This window comes from Diadema antillarum, unplaced genomic scaffold (assembly GCF_040938485.1).
Source record: "Diadema antillarum isolate AM-2024a unplaced genomic scaffold, OU_Dant_1.0 scf00000047, whole genome shotgun sequence".
NCBI classification, from domain to species: Eukaryota; Metazoa; Echinodermata; class Echinoidea; order Diadematoida; family Diadematidae; genus Diadema; species Diadema antillarum.
In genome coordinates, this window is record NW_027270936.1 from 1535291 (window position 1) to 1554995 (window position 19705).

General features: G+C 43.5%; 1 protein-coding gene across 2 annotated transcripts in view; it reads right to left on the reverse strand.

Moving 5' to 3' along the window:
• Positions 1 to 19705, reverse strand: part of LOC139715381 (uncharacterized) — a 359010-nt gene that overhangs the window by 51333 nt on the left and 287972 nt on the right. For both annotated transcript variants that reach the window (XM_071626956.1, XM_071626954.1), the window contains one exon: positions 15297 to 15380. In XM_071626956.1, coding sequence (XP_071483057.1) covers positions 15297 to 15380 — 84 coding nt within the window. The remainder of the gene's footprint in view (positions 1 to 15296; positions 15381 to 19705) is intronic.

Here is a 19705-nt window from a genome sequence, read left to right on the forward strand (position 1 = left end):
ATCGCATGCGGGAGCTGCTAGCACAAAAACTAGCACATGAACCCCCACTTTTAATTGTAACATAACACTTCTTCTTCTTCTTCTGATTAAGTCTGCCTCCTTCAATAGACTGAAGATTCTTGCAGACTGGTGCTATTTACATTATAATACAATTTATTTACAGATATTTACAAGCACATAGAAAATTTGACGAAAATACTAGCCACTGTGATCAACCGTTAGACGGTTTCGAAATAATCCCACAGATGGCGCTGAAACGATTTCTGACGACAGGGAATTCCAGTTCCTTACAGTTCTTGGGAAGAACGAATGGCGATGCGATTCAGTTCTCGAATATGGTACCTGATAGGAGTGTGGTTGCGAGGCTCTCGTTAACTGAGTAGCCTGTTTGATGATATAGTCCTGTGCTGAAAGAGGAGTGAGATTATTGTGTATTTTGTACATCATAATTAGCCTGTCATTTTCTCTGCTTTCACCACTTTCACCACTGTGTCTAAATGTTACATTTTCAAACTGGGTCAGGGATGCCAATATGGATCCCGTGTCATGTCATTGCAGTTATCTTGATCTCGCATCTCTCCTCACTCTTTCATTCCAGTCAGACTCTGATTAATCCATACAGCAAAGGAGTACATTACCGTTTCAATAAGATCAACTTTATTCTTCGATCCCAGCTCCATACGGTATCACATACGTTGACAGTCAAAGAGAGCAGGGGCAGTACACAGCTGCTCGATGTCTGCCTTACTTCTACTTGCCAACCCCCTGCTAGAGCTCACCTCTACTTGTACCATCCTAGCCCTTGGCCCTCTGTCTACTGTGCCAATCTAATGCGTGCACTCCTGTACAGCCTATGCGCACACACAGCTAATCCATGCAAGGCTGGCTATGTGTGCCTGTGCATATAATCCGAAGTCGGACGGACTCGTGGAGCATTTTAACAGGACCCTGTTAAAAGTCGCCTCCATACTCTGTGAAGAGGACAAACGCCATGAGTGGGACGAATACTTGCCATATGCAACAAGTGCATATTGGTCTACCCCACAGGAGTCCATTGGTGAGACTCCTAATATGCTGATGCTAGGGCGGGAAGTCTGCATCCCTGTCGACCTCACCATGCCCTCCATACCATCCGAGGAGGAGACCTTGGGTGATTTTGCAGAGGATCTAAGGACCGGTCTACAGACAGCCTATGGGAGAGTAGAAGAATCTTTGAAGAAAAGCACGGTCTGCCAGAAATGGCAGTATGATCAACACACCCAACACCCAAGGATCAACGAAGGGATGTTCGTTTGGCTCCATGATTCCACCCGGAAGAAAGGGATATCGCCAAAGCTCAAGTTGAGATGGACAGGTCCCTATTTGGTTGTGTCCAATCTCTCGGATGTGACCTTTAGGATACAAGCATCTGAAAGGTCCAGACCAAAGGTGGTCCACAGTGACCGTCTTAAGCCCTACCAGGGCAAAGATAGGTCAACCTGGACGTATCAAAAACCTGCAGATGTGGTCACACACGACATTGAGGACCTGGCTGGCTCACAAGACCCAGGCAACAGACTAGCAAGTAATGATGGGAGCTCATCCATGGCTCATCCTGGTTCTCAGGTACATGACGAACCAGCAGGAGAGCCTGTCGAAACTGTACAAGAAGAATCTGGCAGGTCAAGCCGGTACCCCTTGCGGAAATGTCGCAAAGCGCAATTTTTTAGTAATTGGTAAATTGTTTCTGTTTATCCTGTTAGATGGAAGACAGAGATAACCATTGTGGATGCTACGACTGCAGGAAGTGTGGTAAAGACTACCATGAAAGGAGGAGCCTGGATTTTCATCTCAGGAAGGTGCATGGGATCTACCGCGGCAGAGAATTCAAGTGCCAGGAGTGTGACTATATCGGGAGTAAACTCTACAACCTGAAGCATCATGTGGGCTTTATGCATAGCGGCAAATGAGACCAGGCCTCCCATAGGGACAGGAGTCCTCTGGAGAAACATGATGAAAAACCCTGCTTCCTGACGTCGGAGATCAGTATGCCATCCAATTTGGATCCACCATCTACCTCCGCTAATCCGCTCATCCCATCTGACAAGCCCGTCAACATGCCAAGTCAACCTCAGGGCGACCTAATTCCGGCTGTTCTCTCCGTTACGGCTTCGCCTACGCTCCTCTCTCCGTTCCTACCCCTGCGAGTCCAGGTATCTATATTGCACCTCAGCCTCAAAGGAAACATTGGGCTATGCTCCTGCAAGCAGCACTGGAAAATGGTCTTAGCTCTGCAGACGACTCTGACGACGAGGAGGATCCTGGCGAAGGCCCGACCCCTATCCCTGGAGAGGAAAAGGACCAAGTCATCGCATCAGTGGTGGAGAAGACCTACGTCCACTACTACATCGGCATTGTGCTAGTCCGCCAGCTCGATCAGACGGAAACTTACCCAAAGCTTGTGCTGAAGTCATGGGACCAAAATATTCAGTGTCACAATTAAATGCCTAAGTAGAACAAATGCTTACCTTGCCATTGTTTTGTTGTTTATAAGTAGTTACTGGTAGTTATTGCAATAAGTCTCGCAGGTTTTCTTGAGAAATACACCATTTATTGGTGCCTTTCTTCGCTTTTTGGATGACCTACCAAGTACGTTTCTATTTTCAGGGAGATTTGTCTGATGGCATTTGTCTCATGTGAGTGGCTGACATGACAGGAATCAGCATAAGTAACTGCATTCCATGAATCACTACCGTCCATTTTTTATGTGCAAGTCATTTCTCGGCATGTATGCTTTAGGTTTATGTGCAGCATTGACAGTAAGTGAAGTTTTGTACAAGAATAAAGACCCTGGAGGTATTCATTTTGCATATAATTTGGAGCATATACGCCATTTGTTTCTAACTCAAAATGCATAGTGGATGTATTGGCGTGTTGTATTAACACTTTGTTTATGGATTTGTGATATGGAAGTTAGAACCGAAAGCTTAAAGAGTAATGATCGAAGGATAATCTTATTTGAATACTGGCTAATGTCTGTGCATTTACACAGTGCATGGGCATATTGTTCACTGTATACGCATGTATTTAGTGACATTACTACAGGTTGAATAGATTAAGCCACTGACAGTAGTCAAACGATGTAACATCATTGACTATGACTATGACACAGTATTGAATATCAAACATTGATTTTGTACTCTTGAAGTGTCAAGATACTAGGTCAACAGTCTTGCCAGGTGGATTGCATGTAATTACCTTTGAAGCATTTATCGTGTTCTGAATTTTTATTGTATGTTCAAAAAGACGTGCGCGTTTGGATGTGTCAAATACACATTGGTTTGGTGCATTGTTGATAGTGAGCAGAGCATAGAATCAGTGTTATCGACTGAAAAAGATGATATAATTGAACTCACTTGGATATGTTCAGTGTTATACTTTGGTGTAACATTACAGCAGCCACCAGTAGGATCATCAGTAGATGGTTGTGTGTAAATAAGTTCGGTTTTTGTAAAGAAACCTTAAAGGGATCGTATAGTTTCGGTTGAGACTTAACTTCAGGTTTTTATCATTGTTTGGTGAGATAGTGAGAAACCTCTTCTGAAGTATGAAAGAGCATGTAATTCAAGAGGGATTCAATGTTTATTTGATGAAAATTGGTTTTGAAATGGCCGAGATATCCAAAACAGAGTGATCCTAATAAAGTGTGGGACCTACATTTTATTACGATCATTTTGTTTTACTTTGTTTTTGGATGTTTCAGCTATTCCAAACCCGATTTTCATCAAATGAACTTTGAATTCCTCTTAAAATGGTATGCTCTGTACTATTTCATAAGTGTTTTCTTGGCATCTCGCAAAAAAGTTAAAGCCTAATTATCATCTCCACCAATACTGTACCATCCCTTTAAATGATGGTTTCATGTTCCAGGATAATGTTTGAAATATTCAATTTTGTTAAAGCATTGTTTTAAATGAAATTTCAAACTAGAGAGAGAGCTGTGTAACAAAATTGAATATTAGTTTGAGATGCAGTACGATGTACATGTAATGTCACTTCATTATTGGCCACTAAACACACTTCTGATGCTTTTTACCTCTTCACTCTCTTTCCCATTCTCCTAACTCTCTCTCTCCCTCTCTCTTTCTTACCCTCTCTCCATCTGTGTATGTGAGTGGTCTGGCTGTGTGTACTACTGTAAAAGTGGATATTTTCGCGCGACTGAATTTTCACGCTTGGCCCGGTAAGAAGACTGTCGCGTGTTTTTAATTCTGCGGAATTGAGACATCACGCACACGAACATATGGCAAGCAAAAATAATCGGGTCTTTCTGATGCCAAGGAGGCTACACATCTCCGAGAAGAGGCGACTCTCAAAATTTGTTCCTTGGTCCGAGTGGAGTTCCTGTGGCACTCCAAAACGACAAATTGTTCCACAAGAGTCCTGGCCACTGTCTCTGCTGTGGCATCTGGCAATGGGTATGCTTCCATCCACTTTGTCGCATAGTCTTCAACAAACAAAATCCATTGGTTATCTTGTTTGGTCTTCGGAAGTGGGCCTACAAGGTCAATTGCAATTCTTTCCATTGGGGCACTTACATGATGTTGCTTGAGTGGAGCTTTCTTTCGTGGGTGGAGACTTTCTTCTTTCACACAGATTGCATTTTCTGAGGCTGGACCTCACATCAGCAGCTATTTTTGGCCAGTAAAACCAAGCCTTTACTTTCTCAAGGGTCTTCTCCAACCCAAAATGTCCACCGAGGGGTCCACAGTGTAATTCTGCAAGGGCACTTTCTCTGAGCTCCGGAGGTAAAATCACTAACCTCTTAAGATGTTTCCCATCATCTGACTCCCACCTCTTGCATAACACCCCTTCCAGGACCTCTATCTGATCCCATTGGGACCAGTATGTCTTGGCAGCTGGTGATTGATCTGAAACAGTCTCCCATGCTGGTCTGCTCTCTCCACTATCTTTGGCTCTCAGAAGCCAAGTCATTGTGTCATCACAAAGTTGAGCTTTTCGCACATCTGCCATTGTCAATGACAGCTGGAACCCAGTGCTCCGCACGCTCCTGTCTTCCCCACTGACAGTCTCAGGGGTTACAGAGTTGCCAGTCTCTCCAGTGTCCTCCTGACGGCCACATTGCTTACACTTCATCTGTGACAAACCATCTGCATTTCCATGCTTTGCTCTGGCCCTATCTTGAATGATCATGTCGTACTCGGATATCTGCTCTAACCACCTGGCCATTTGGCCCTCAGGATTTTTGAAGTTGAGTAGCCATCGGAGGGAAGCATGGCCGGTTCTCACGGTGATCTTGTGTCTGTACAGGTACTGCCTGAACTGCTTGAGAGAGGTCACTACGGCAAGCAGTTCTCGCCGAGTAACACAGTAGTTTCTCTCCGGCTTACTGAACTTCCTGCTGAAATAACCCAAGACCCTCTTGCTCCCATCCTGCAATTGTGATAACACACCACCCATGGCATCAGCACTTGCATCCGTGTCCAGGATAAAGTCACCCTCTGGCAACGGACATGCCAGTATTGGGGCACTTTGCAACCTTTCCTTCAGCTTGACGAATGCACTCTGGCAGCTTTCACACCATACAAAGGGTTTTGCCTTTGCAGTGAGGTCATGAAGAGGGGCAGCAATGTCGGCAAATCCTCGAATGAAATGCTGATAATATGATGCGAGCCCGAGGAAACTTCTAACTGCTTTCTTGCATTTGGGGGCAGGCCAGTCTGCAATCACCTTTGCCTTCTCAGGATCAGTAGAAATGTCATCAGCTGATACAACGTGACCCAAGTACATCACTGACCTTCTGAAAAGGTGACAATTGTTTGGCTTTAGTTTGAGTCCTGCTTCCTTCAGTCGAGAAAATGTGATGCACAAACGCTGAATCTCCTCTTTGACTGTTCTACCAAAGATGATGATGTCATCTACATAGATCAACAAAATGTCCCACTGTAGGCCCTTCATAACCCTTTTCATGAGCCTCTTCAAGGTTGCAGGGGCATTGGCAAGCCCAAAGAGCATCACTTTCCACTTGTAGAGCCTATTCCTTACAACAAATGTTGATTTCTCCCGAGCATCCTCGTGTAAGACAACTTGCCAGTACCCAGAGGACAAGTCCAAAGTGGAGAACCACTTGGCTCATCCCAGGGCATCAAGTGTTTCATCAATCCTGGGTACAGGATAGGCGTCCATGATCGTCACATCATGTAACTGTCTGTAGTCAATGCATAGGCGCTTTGTACCGTCTTTCTTCTTCATCAAGACGACATTTGCTGCCCAAGGACTATAGGAGTATTCAATAACCCCTCTCCGCTTTAGGTCTTGTACCTGTTTGTCTATTTCTTCTTGGTTGCAGGCTGGATGACGACATGGCTTCTCCTTGACTGGCTTTGCATTGCCAGTATCGATACTGTGCTTGACAATATCTGTTTGTCCAATGTCATCACTGGAGGTTGAAAACACATCCTTGAAATTGATGAGGCATTTCTTGACATCCTTGTGGTACTTTGGGTCAATATTTTTGTTGCATCTGCTGAGTAAGTCTTCCAAATGTTCAGGGACCTCTGCTGCTTTCACATGACTTGAATCTGTATTCATAGATTCAACATCAACGACGGATATAGTTGCCGCCGTTACACCCTCTTGTACCATTTGTTCCTTGTCAAAAGGGTTTAACACCCAGATCGGGAAGATCTCGGATTCACTGTTCACCAAAGCCCTTGCAAGGATTAGACCCTTCATTTCCAATTCACCACCTCCTTCGATTGGCTCAATGAGTGCAGGACCCGTCATCTCTGAGATGTCCATACTCACTCTCCCAGGAACAATGGCCTCATGACCTGCTGGAAAACAGTTGTCCGGCTCACAACTATTCTTTCAACAAATGGTCTCCCAAAGTGACTCCTACATTTGATCTCCTCTCCCTTGATCTTCAGTGTCAACCTCTGGAAATCCAAACTTCTGCCGGTGCGTAAAAGGAAATCCATTCCCAGGATACCTTCGCATTTGATATCTGCAAATAGGACCTTCAACAACTGAGTCGTTCTTCCCACTTGAATCTCGATCCAGGCAGAACCCGACACCCTTAAGAGGCTTCCATCGACTTGGCAAATGCAGAATGTCTCATCCTCAAGTGTTGGTCTCTGTTCTTTTTCTATCAAATGGTACACACTTGAGTCAATTATGGTGTCTGTGAAACCGGTATCAATCAGGAAACTACATGGTCGGGACCATAGCTTAGCATCTACATATAACCCCTGTTTTGGATCACCTTTCAAGTTAGGCAGAAGGATAACTTTGTCATCTAACTCTGGCTGTTCTGGGTTGACTGGTTATTTCTTGCTCCCTTGTTGCTCTGATCCGGGTTCTGGGACTGAGCTGGTGGATCCTGTTCCTTCAACAGCCCTGACTCAGATCCTTTGGTGGGCTGATTTCCGTTTCCCTGGTATTTCTTCTGCTTCTTTGGGAAAGAGCATCGCCTGATAAGGTGCCCAGTCTGACCAAAATTGTAACATCATGGACTCTTCCATGTAGTCTGGGGCGATGTGGCATCAGATGGAGGGACAGTTCCTTGTTTGGCCGATACACTCTCTGTAAGAAACCTTGTCAGTGTCTCCATCTGCTTGGTTTGCTGAAGCAGAACTTTTTCCGTCACCTGGAAGCGTTCTTCAGTCTCCTGATCAAGGGTTCGCAGGAACCTGTTTGGGCGCAATCTCTCTTGTCTGCGCAGAAACTCTACCCGTTCCAAACTTTCCATTTCTAATGCAGCTTGGATTGCCTCATCCAGTGACCTTGGGCGGGCTCGGTTTATCCCTTCCCTCACTGTATGGCTGTCTATAGCCTCTACAAAGTGGTTCCTTTCCAGTTGGTCCCATGCGTCATGTGGTATTTCCGGATTGGCCCTCACAGATAGCTCATGTATAGCCTGGCCTAATTCCTGCAGAGTCTCCTTTGGTCCCTGCCTGTGATGTCGGAGTTCTAGAAGATAACATTCTGCCTGTTGGCCTGGTCTGAACCTCCTGCTCAAAAGTTTAATGAGCTCACTGTAGGACTTCCTTTGGACCTCAGGTAGATCACTGATGAGTCGAAGCGCACTTCCTTGTAGGCTAGCAGCCAGGTATATTGCAGCTTCTGTTTCATTCCACTCATTCACCTGTTGGCAGGCTTCAAAATGCTGGTGGTAATCCGACCATGCTGTGCTTCCGTCATATCTGCCTGGGATGATATGGGGCTGTTGCTTCCTGCTGGTCAGATTTTCCTTGGGGTAATCACAGGTTGATTCCTTTGTGAAGGCGTGGACATGAATTCCATATATGTGACCGTGCACCACAAAACAAACAAAAAATCACACCCCTTGATTTTAAGTGAGGACTCAAAAAAGGTGAAATGGTTCAACCAAGTCAATCTTGAGTTTTTCACATTTTCTGAAAGAGCTATCTTTCTTCTACATTACTCTTCAGTTTGGTATCTTACCATGAATGGGAAAGTGTGTTTTTAGCAGTTTTTCTACAACCCCTTTTGGGGAAAGAGTAGAATGATCTGGTGTGACTTAGAGGCTGCTTTTCATGTTTTGAAATCCTTTGCACACTCTTCACTTTCAAGTCTAATAACTTTTGAAAAGATGACATGACTGCTTTGAAAGTTAGCATTAATCATGGGCAGAATGTGCTAATAGAACATGCTTAATTTCAGCTTAATCTGATAATTCCTTCATTGTTGTTGCTCCAGTTGTTTACATCTTGTTTTTTGTCCCTTTCATGGCACAGCTAGCACAGCTTGGTAAAGATTAAGCGCTTGAACGGACCGTGTATTTCAGAGCCTCTTTTCTCAGTTCACACTTTTCCAGAGTGTGCTTTTTTTCCAGTATTTAGGTAGGTTAGGGAAGTCCATTTGAATTGAGTTATACATCATTTTAAAGCTTACAGTCTGCTCTTTCAGAATCTGCCCTAACTAAAAATCCATGTCTGGCGACTTTTTATTTGTCTTGTGGTGCAGGGTCACATATCAATCATTTCTGGGAATGGCATGTACCATATCGTCAAGAAGGGGCACAGTGTGATCTCTTGACCAGACACCTGATCTCCATGAATGTCTCTCCGATCAGGCAACTTGAACCTTATTTCTGGATCGGTATTTTCTCTTTGGATGGAAAACTTTCCTGGGGTTGTAGCAGCATTTACCTGGAGCCCTTCAACTGCAACTTCCAACTCATTCATTCTGGTTTGGAATTGCTCATTCTGCCACTTCAAAAGTTCCTTCTCCATTCGAGAACGGCTAAGTTCATCCTTCAACTTCAGAAACTGAGCTGTTTCATCCATTCCACTGCGTTTATTTTCCATTGTTGTCTGATGCTATTGTCACGTGCAACCATAAACTAGCCTTCTGGCACACACTCACTAGCATGCAGTCCACTAAATGGCTCACGAATTGCTGAGCACCCTCTGGCTCACAATAACAGCATCTAACTTTGAAATGATGCTTTGTGGCTCACATTTCATGACATACACGCTGTACTATGATGGCTCATGACTAGCAGAACTGGCTCACATTGGACAGCATATGGCTCACAATTAATCAATGCCCTGTGGCTCACAACTAGCGCAAAGCTCCAAACTCATGTATGGCTCTTGGCTCACAAGAAATGATACATGGCTCACGAACACGATTATGAGCCCAAGTTCATCGTTTTTTGGATTCCTAGTTGACTCTCAGCAAACTCTGCTGAACACGTGTTGTTCTAGAGCTACGTGTAGGCTGGCTGCATCATTCCTGAGCAATCGCCCTACTCACAAACTAGCTCAACAACCTAACTAGCTCTCCACATCTACATCTACCGAATTGGCTCACTGTCCACCTCTACTAAACAGTTCCTTGTCCACGGCTACTTGTAGGCCCTAGACCTGTATTGCATCAATACTGAGCAACATACAGCCTAATCATCGCACGAAATGGCCCATGGACATAAATGGCTAGTTGCGAAGTCCGTGAATAATTGGCTCCTAACAACTACTTCATTTCTACTGAGCAGTTCCTGGTCCATGGCTACTTGTAGGCCCGTAGACCTGTATTGCATCAATGCTGAGCAATTCACAGACTACAATATAATTCTCACCCCAATTGGCTCATAGACCCGATTGGTTCTTTACAACAGTACCTATGATTCCCTCATTCTACTGAACAGTTCCTGGTCCAATGCTACTTTTACTCTTGGCCTGTGTTGCATCAGCACTGAGCAACTTACAACTTAACTCTCGCACGGAATGACTCATAGACATAAATGGCTCTTTGCGAAGCCTGTCTCTAATTGGCTCTTGACGACTAATTCATTTCTACTGAACAGTGCCTGGACCAATGTTACTTGTACTGTAGGCCTGTATTGCATCAATACTGAGCAAACAGTTTCATTTCATGCAATTCTACATGGGTTTTGTGGGCTAGACTGGCTCACTGAAAATCCTGAAAATATGGCTCCCTTTAGTGTAAGCTTATAGGGAATTTATTGCTGCCTCACATCACATCAGTACTGAGCTGAGCTAGGTCTTACAGTTACACTTTTAAGCATTGCCGTTGGCCTTTTTTCTCATATGCTCATAAACATTGAGCTCATATCAGGGTCTGATAAGCATCACCTGTGAGCTTATGGTATGGGTTAACTGAGTAATATCAATCGTAAGTCTAGATCTATGTCAGATCATTGACAATCACAGATGTTGCACTGACATAACACAATCCCACCACTGCCATCACTTGTAACGTAACACTTTCACCACTGTGTCTAAATGTTACAATTTCAAACTGGGTCGGAGATACCAATATGGATCCCGTGTCATGTCATTGCAATTATCTCGATCTCGCGTCTCTCCTCACTCTTTCATTCCAGACTCTGATTAATCCATACAGCAAAGGCGTACATTACCATTTCAATTAGATCAACTTTATTCTTCGATCCCAGCTCCGCAAGGTATCACACACGTTGACAGTCAAAGAGAACAGGGGCAGTACACACCTGCTCGATATCTGCCTTACTTCTACTTGCCAACCCCCTGCAAGAGCTCAGCACGTGGTTCATTACTACACAAATTTGAAGCTGAACCAATGAACTCTAACTACTGGAAGGGACACTGTGCACGGTGAAGAGAAGCCGGCATGAAGACGCGAGTCCACTCATACATATACATGCCAAGTTTCATTAGGATACCTCAAACAGTTTTTTAGTTACACTGTCCACAAAATTGATTAAGGACGGAAGGACGGACGGAAAGACGGACGGACGGAAGAATGGACGGATGGACAACCCGAAAACTTAATGGACAATTCTGAAAACATAAACGACTGTGTGCAAGACTGGTATGCCCCTTGATGTCAGCCCCATCAGCCCCCAACACTTCTTTTCTCTTTTGCTCCGTAGTCGCCCGAGGCTCTTTTTGAATTGTCCGTTGCTTGGTACGGATAAAAGTATTCTGAAGCCACAACCGAGGGTCGGGAGGGGAAAAAAGCTATATATGGGGGAGACTCATCCCGCGATTATCCAAAGAGATAGTCAATGCGAGAACTCTCTCGAAACTGGAAATGCCTCTAGAGAGAGGAACCCTGAGACCTGTCTCCCTCACATTCCCATATGGGGCAATTTGAGGGAAAGCTGGAGAGGGAACAAGCTCAGGCATCCAGCCTGAGATTGACTGCCGCACTGCAGGGATGGCCCCTAAAGCTGCAGGATTTGACGCATATACCGGAGGGTCCGAGGGGGCTACCGCGAATATAGGAACTGAGGTACCCGCACTATCGAACGTGGAAGAATGAGCCATACACATACCGCGATGATCTAGGAAAGTCAAGAAATCTTGAAATAGGGCGGAGCTATCGAGAAACTGACCTAGAGCAGGAGGCACTAGGCATGACAGGTGTACTGGCTGTATCATCTGATACACACACGCCTGTACTCGTTTCCACAAAGCTTGGATCGGAGGGTGGGGTGGAAAGCATAGTTGGAGCCACTGAGGTTTTATTACAACTAGGCATAGCTAAATATTCCACGAAGGAGTAAAAGAATTACATGCAACACAATCCACCAACTCTCAAATGAGAAAAGACGGAAACACATAAGAAACACAAGACAAACACTTAGCCATACGAAGTGCACACCAGTCTTCGAAGTAAAAAAAAAATGTCAGTGCACAAACACAATAGGTGTAAGATCGAACAATAGGGATCCCACTTTGTATACAGGAAGACTTTTCTCTGCAGTGACACAGAGAGGAGTCAGGGGGAACTCCTATCCAAACGAGTCTCTGAAGTTCTGGCGTGTATGAAATTGCGCACGTCAATAACTAGCATGGGGAAAGATGGAATTCAGTGGGGAAACTTTTGAACCCAAAAAAGCATTTTCTAACTTTTTGACAGGGCCAAAAATTGCCACTGACCTTTGACATTGTGGTGACCTTCAACTCCCAGGGGACATCTACCAGCCAAGTTTGGTCACAAACCGATATTCGGATCAAAAGTTATGAGTCATAATCGAAACGGGCCGTAAAAACTTAAAATTGGGCCCCAAAAGTTTGACCCCTGTCTGTGACCTTTGACCTTGTGATGAACTTCACCTCCCCAAGGGACATCTACCATCCAAGTTGGTGACAAACAGACATGGATCAAAAGTTTTGAGCTGTAATCGAAACACGCCGTAAAAACTTAACATTGGGCCATAAAAGTTCATTGACCCCTGTCAGTGAGCTTTAACCTTATGATGACCTTTAATTCCCCAAGGGAAATCTACTATCCAAGTTTGGTCACAAGGAGACATGGATCAAAAGTTTTGAGCCATAATCAAAATGTGCCGTAAAAACTTAGCATTGGGCCCTCAAAGTTTGTTGACTTCTGTGATCTTTGACCTTGTGGTGACCTTTAACTCTCTAAGGGACATCTACAATCCAAGTCTGGTCAGAAATGAACATGTATATAAAAAGTTAAGAGCGATAATCGAAACGCGCCATAAAAACTTAACATTGGGCCCTAAAGTTCATAGACCCCTGCCTGTGACCTTTGACCTTGAGGTGACCTTCATGTTTGGTAAAATGTGTAACTTTGTACTACCACTCTTCCCTCCAAGTTTGATTGAAATTGAAGTCCTCAGTAGAGAGTTATTCAAGTTTATGTAGCGTGAACCCCATAAACAAACTTGAAACTACAGTCACCAATTAACTACTCATAGCTCTTTAGGAGCTCTATCCCTTATGGTTCAAGAGAAGATTTTTAAAGGACAAGTTCACCTTCATAAACATAAGGATTGAGAAAATGCAACAATATTAGTAGAACACATCAGTGAAAGTTTGAGGAAAATTGGACAATCGATGCAAAAGTTATGAATTTTTTAAATTTTTGTGTTGGAACCGCTGGATGAGGAGACTACTACAGCTTGTGAGTCATATGCGTACAACAGTATAAAGAAAATATAAAAGAAAATTCAACATATTTTCACTTTTTTCGCATAATAAAAGAGCAATTGACTTGCCTCTTTCTAAAGGCAGGGGGAATAATATTACCCATAACATTTATCGGTAACGAGTCAGGGGAATGTGTACTTTTTTCAAAAGATGGAATTTTGTGAAATTCTCTTTATATTTTCCTTATATTGTTGTACGCATGTGACATCTAAGTTATTCATACACTGCAGTAGTCTTCTCATCCAGCGGGTACTGCAAAAAAACTTCAAAAATTCATAACTTTTGAACGGATTGTCTGATTTTCCTCAAACTTTCAATGATGTGTTCTACTAATATTGCTACATTCTCTCAACCCTTATGTTTATGAAGGTGAACTTGTCCTTTAACGATTCTTAAAATTGGGGGCATTTGGGCTCAAGGCCCTGAATTCATGAAGGTGGTACAATTGAAACCATGGTTTAAACCATGGACAATTTGTATTGAGTGCCAAGTGTTGTATGGCCTATTTTGTTACGAAATCAGTCATTCCTTTGATTAAATGATAATTTTGTAACAAAATGATAACATTTCGTAACGAAATCAGTCATTTCGTAACAAAATAGGCCATGCAACACTTGGCGCTCAATACAAACTGTCCATGGTTTAAACCATGGTTTCAATTGTATCACCTTCATGAATTCGGGCCAGTGGGTCCAAGGGTGTGGGGAGGGGGCATGGTGTCCTTTTGAACAAATAAAGATCCTATCATCCTAGGGATGCCATCTGCAAAGTTTGGTGAAAATTCATAACTGAAATTTCAAGAAGCTGAAAATGTGAAAAATGGCCCCTAATTTGCCATACCACCCCTCCCCCGCACCTTGGAACTTTCATGAATAAAATGGGAAATGTCACACATATTAAAGTATTATAGACACCAATATACTTGCTTGTAGCAGTAATTTATCTCTATCTTTTCTGGTTGTAGAGAAAAAGATTTTTAAAGATTCTTTAATGTGGGGGCTTTTGGGTCCCATGGGGCAGGGGGCACAGTTCCTACTAGAACAAATTGAGATTACATCACCACTGGGAAACTACCTGCCAAGTTTGGTGAAAACTCATCATGATGATTTCAGGAAGAATCTAAAGTGCAGAAGTTTATGCCAGACAGATGACAAATTAATGCAATAGTTCACTTGAACTTTTGGCTCAGGTGAGATAAGAACATCCTTTATAGTGAACTTGGCAATAGATCTGTTGGCCACCAAAAGTCAAGATATGTGGATGTCTACTAAAGCTACTAGTACATGAAAACCATGGGACATCAATACCCAAAATTGGGAGGAGACAGCAAAGGACCACACCAAATGGCGCTGCATGCTTCAGAGGCACCTCAAGGCAGGGAGAGGATACATCTGGCAAAAGAAAAGTGGACCTGGAGAAAAGCATGACCACAGGGAGTCAACCCTACTTCTATCTACACCTGCAAAAGAAGAGGAAGAATGCCACTACCAAATTGGTCTCTTTAGCTACAGCCAATGTTGCTTAGCTTGGGCAGCACCACGGCTTCAGAACACTGACATCATTTTGGGCGCAATACCAATGTTCCTCATTGACTGACAGAGACTGACTTCTGGTACTTGTTTTGTGCACAAAAAAAAAAGTGAAAGAAATAAGTTGATGACATAAGCACCTCTGCAAGATATGCAGGTGTAAACAGTGTGTGGATCCTTGGATTCCAAGCTTTGCAATACATTGTTTGCAGACACACTATTGTGTATTTATTCTTTTATTCATCCAGTCATTCTTTTATTTGTCACAAACTCTACATCAAGGGGAATAGTACTGACATCTAGACCTGCATTCAACAAGGACTGAGCCCAAACTTACCTTCAAATCATCCCCCTTGTTGCTGCTAAGTGCTGGCATGCTGACTGCTCTTCCTGGGGCAACCGAGAAATCTGACGAAATGTTCTGTAATGACACAAAAATAAATAAGACGTTCAAAAACATGACACATAAAAATCTCATCATCACATGAACATTAATCTCTCTCTTATTTCAACCTTTGCTTATAAAAAATAATAGAAATAATTTACCACATCCACTTTATTTTCCAGACTACAATACATAAGTTATAATAATGAATACACCTCCCATCCTGCCTGTACTGAAAGAATGAAAGAAGAAGAAGAAAAAAAAAAACACTTTGGCACATGTATGACATACCATTTCCAAGCTAAGCCAGAATTGATATCCAAAGATGCATAAATAGTAATGGCGCACTGCATTTGTGGGTATATTGCCTTTGAAAAAAAAGAGGCTTGGATAAACATGTATTGCATTTTGCAAAATATGATCAGAATTTGAGAACATAGCAAAAAAAATATTTTCTGATTTGGAGTGTATGCATCATAGTGGGTGTCCATTAAGTAGAAACTATTTTTCCATGTTTTGAAAATTCTAGTCTCTTTAATCTAATAACAGCAGAAAAAGCTATTTATCTCAGATAAGTTCAAGTGGAGTCAAAAGGGGCCTGAGCTTTCGATCCTAGCAGAATCTTCGTCTGAGGCAAAATGACAAACAAGCAGGGAAAGCAATCACATGTAAGGACTTCACACAACAAGAACAGTCAGGGACAGGCTGGGTACACAGAACAAAGAAAACAAGGAGAGGGTGGGAGGTCACCGGCAAGGAGCCCAGCAGGTAAAGGGAGGGGGATTAGAGCAGGAGGGTGGACAGACAAAAGGGAGAGGAGGGCGGACAGACAAAAGGCAGAGGAGGGTCAGTAATGATCAAGAGGATCAAGGTGGCAACCATTGAAAAGAATGAAATAGTTAGGGCATTTTAGAAAATCTCTGGACCATCTGTGAAACAAGAGACCCGGGGGGGTCTCGCACTCACCTGAGTATCGCAAGTTCACCTTCCATGCATTCTGGCAGACTCTTACCTGAGAACATTGGAAACTTGTGGTGGGGTAGCTTTGAGAGCTGGGGGCATGGTGTCCATTTGCATATTCCATCACACTGGTAAAAATACCTGCAAGGTACACTGTACTTTCCAGAATGTTAGACTATGCAGTTTTGTAAAAAAAAAAGACCTAAAGACCTATCACTTATGAATCTAGAGCACAATATTATTATATCGCATTTTGTTTTGTTTGTTTGTTTGTTTTTGTTTTGTTTTGTTTTTTGGTTTTTTTTTTTTTGGGGGGGGGGTGGAATTGAGATTCTACCCCCCTAGGGATGCTACCTGCCAAGTTTGGTGAAAATTCATAAAGGGGCTTTCAAGAAAAAGATGAAAAATTACAATTTAGGCCCCACTTTAGGCCCCCTGGGCCCCCCAGGTGGAGCATGGTATCCATTTGATGGGAATGAGATCCTATCCCCCTAGGGATGCTACCTGCCAAGTTTGGTGAAAATTCATAATGACATTTTCAAGAAAAAGATGAAAATGTACAATTTGGGCCCCATTAGAACCCTCCCCATCCCCCTCCCCTGGGTCCCAAGGGGGGCACCCCTGATTCCACCATGAACAAACTTGAAACTACAGTCATCAATGTACTAACTCATAGTACTAACTTTGCTCTATCACTTCTGGTTCTAGAGAAGAAGATTTTTAAAGATTTCTTAATTTTTTTTTTTTTTGGGGGGGGGGGGGGGAAGGGGGGGTTTGGGCCCCTCTGGAGGCCCCCAGGTGGGGCATGGTGCCCATTTGTTCAAATTGAGATCCTATTACCCTAGGGATGCTACCTGCCAAGTTTGGTGAGAATCGGTAATGGGGTTCTTAAGAAGAAGATGAAAATGCAAAAAGTTTACGCACGACGGATGCCGGACGAAAAGCGATCGCAATAGCTCACTTGAGCCTTTGGCTAAGGTGAGCTAAAAATTGCTTACCAATAGCTTTCTTCACCAGTGTGTTCATTAAGGTGTCTACTAACACCTCTCAATTAGTTCCAACCCAAATCCTTGTGGAAAATTCTGGGGAGCCAATTAAAGTAGGGCAACCGGAGGGGGGGGGGGGGGGCAAAAACGGAAAAATATTTTTTTTCCAATATAAGCGTGTGAGATGTCTAACTAGGGGTTTCTGGGGGTGCTGAATCGATTCCAACCATTAGTTTTGAGTAAAAACTACTATCGTAAATAGGCCACGCCTCCTTTTTGCCCCCGCTGAAATACATAAACATTGGTATTTTTATACATATCTCATTGGGTTTATATAGTGGGTTTTTAGGGCGCACTGAAAACATTTGTGTGCGATGGGAAGTAGTTGTTCCCATTTCTCTTAAATCCATTACACCAAATATAATCCTATTACTGCTGTACATACTTATTAAATGTTTGATTCTCAATAAGTTCGAACCAACATCCTTGTGGAAAAAAAACTGGGGAGCCAGTTACACCTAGGCAACAAAGGGGGGGGGGGGGGTCAAACAATGGGAATTTTTTTTTTAAAAGTATCAGCGTGTGAGATGTCTAATTAGGGGTTTCTGGGGGTGCTGAATGGATTCAAAACATTAGTTTTGTGTAAAAACTACTACCTGACCATTAAAATAGGCCACACCTACTTTTTGCACCCGCCGCATCATGTATTACTGCTATTTTATACGTATCTCCGTGGATTTATATAGTGAGTTTTTTACAATGCTGAATTGAGTTTTAACATTGGATTTTAGCTATACCCACTCTAAAAACAGTATGCAAAACACTGCAACATAAGTGTGCAATTGGAAGTAGATGTTCCCACTTCTCTTACTTCCATTATGCCCCATTATAATCCAACAGAAATGTATCTCAATATTAAAACCTTGGTACTTTACCCTACTCTCTGACATCTCCCTCACTGCTCTCATCATCTGTTTGGTTGATGTTCTGGCAAGAGTTACCATGACATTTGCCGCAAGCAAAAATACACTTGACTCCTTGCTTTTTACAACAGCACCTAGGAGTGCTACAGTCCCCCTCACAGTTGCAGGTGACAAACTTCAGAAGATAATCCGGTGCGATGGGGTCTGTTGAAGGGACAGGTGCGTAACCTTGGTCACCGAGCTTCCATCAATACTCCAAGACATCCAATGATGATGGTTCTCCATCCTTACTCCAAGATATCCAATGATGAAGTTTGCAGCATTAGTTAATCTCTGGTTTGGAGATAAGCTCGTAGAGAATGCTGCGCTGCAGCTTCTGTTGTCGGGGGCAGTTTCTCAGGTTTGATGCTCCAAGCAGGGCCCGCTTGCTGAAGATGTCAAATCTCACATCTCCCAAGTCTTTGGGTGGTTTTCCATGGAACATGAGCTTAAACAATTCACAGCCGGCTTTAATGATATCATCTTTCTTGGCTTGTATGTCCAGAAACACATCCATGGCCCTTTCTGCCTTGTCAGTCTCGCAGAGCTTGTTTACCAAAGTTGATTTGCTGAACCCAGAAATTGCTGACACTGTATCGCAGAAGCTGTGCAAGAAGATCAAATACTTCTGGTATCTCTCTGGGAGGGCCTCCCTGATCTTTGCGATATCATAAGATGTTTCTTTGGCTGTTGTGAGGAAGATGGGGTGGTCTGCAGCATGATGAATCAGCAAAACCATGATGTCGGTGTCCTCAGCCCTCACCTCAACAGGAGAATCTTTTGCCTCATCTAGAGCTGCCCGGACTATAGCAGTGTCTGCATCATCATGGCATTGCTGTACACTGATCCCATTTCTACTGAATGTCTCAGCAAGCAGCAGAATGAGCTGGGCCACGTTGCTCTTGTTGTCGAGGAACTTTTCTCTTGGAACAAGGCTTTCGATGTCTGGGCGAATCAGAATGTCGCAGCATGCATTCTTTGTTCATCTCAGGTGATCATGGTCCTTAGTGGAGCTGCCGTATCCATCAAAGACCACAGTGATTTGGAGAAAGCAGGTGGCTCCCCATGGACTTCACAAACTGGAGGTAGCTCTCAGCAATGCCCTTCCAGGTGAGGTTAGCCTCCCACTTGACGTTGTGCAGGAGCCACCCACCATCAATCACCAGACTCTTGCGGGGGGGGGGGGGGGGGGGGGGGGTTGTTCAACGGGTTCCACAAATGCCTTCAGAAATCTTGCTAGGGCAGCCTTGTCTGGCTTTCGCAACTTCTGGTCTTTGTCAAATAGAGACATTGGTGTTGGCGTCAACTCAAATCGCAGAGCTTCTTTGGTCTTGACTTCATGCTCACTGATGATGATTAGACGGTTGAAGAGCTTGAGTGAGTCAATAACCAGTTTCTTTCCATTGACTTTGGGTCCACTTCTGAGGCTCTCTAATGACTTCACCTTGTGCTT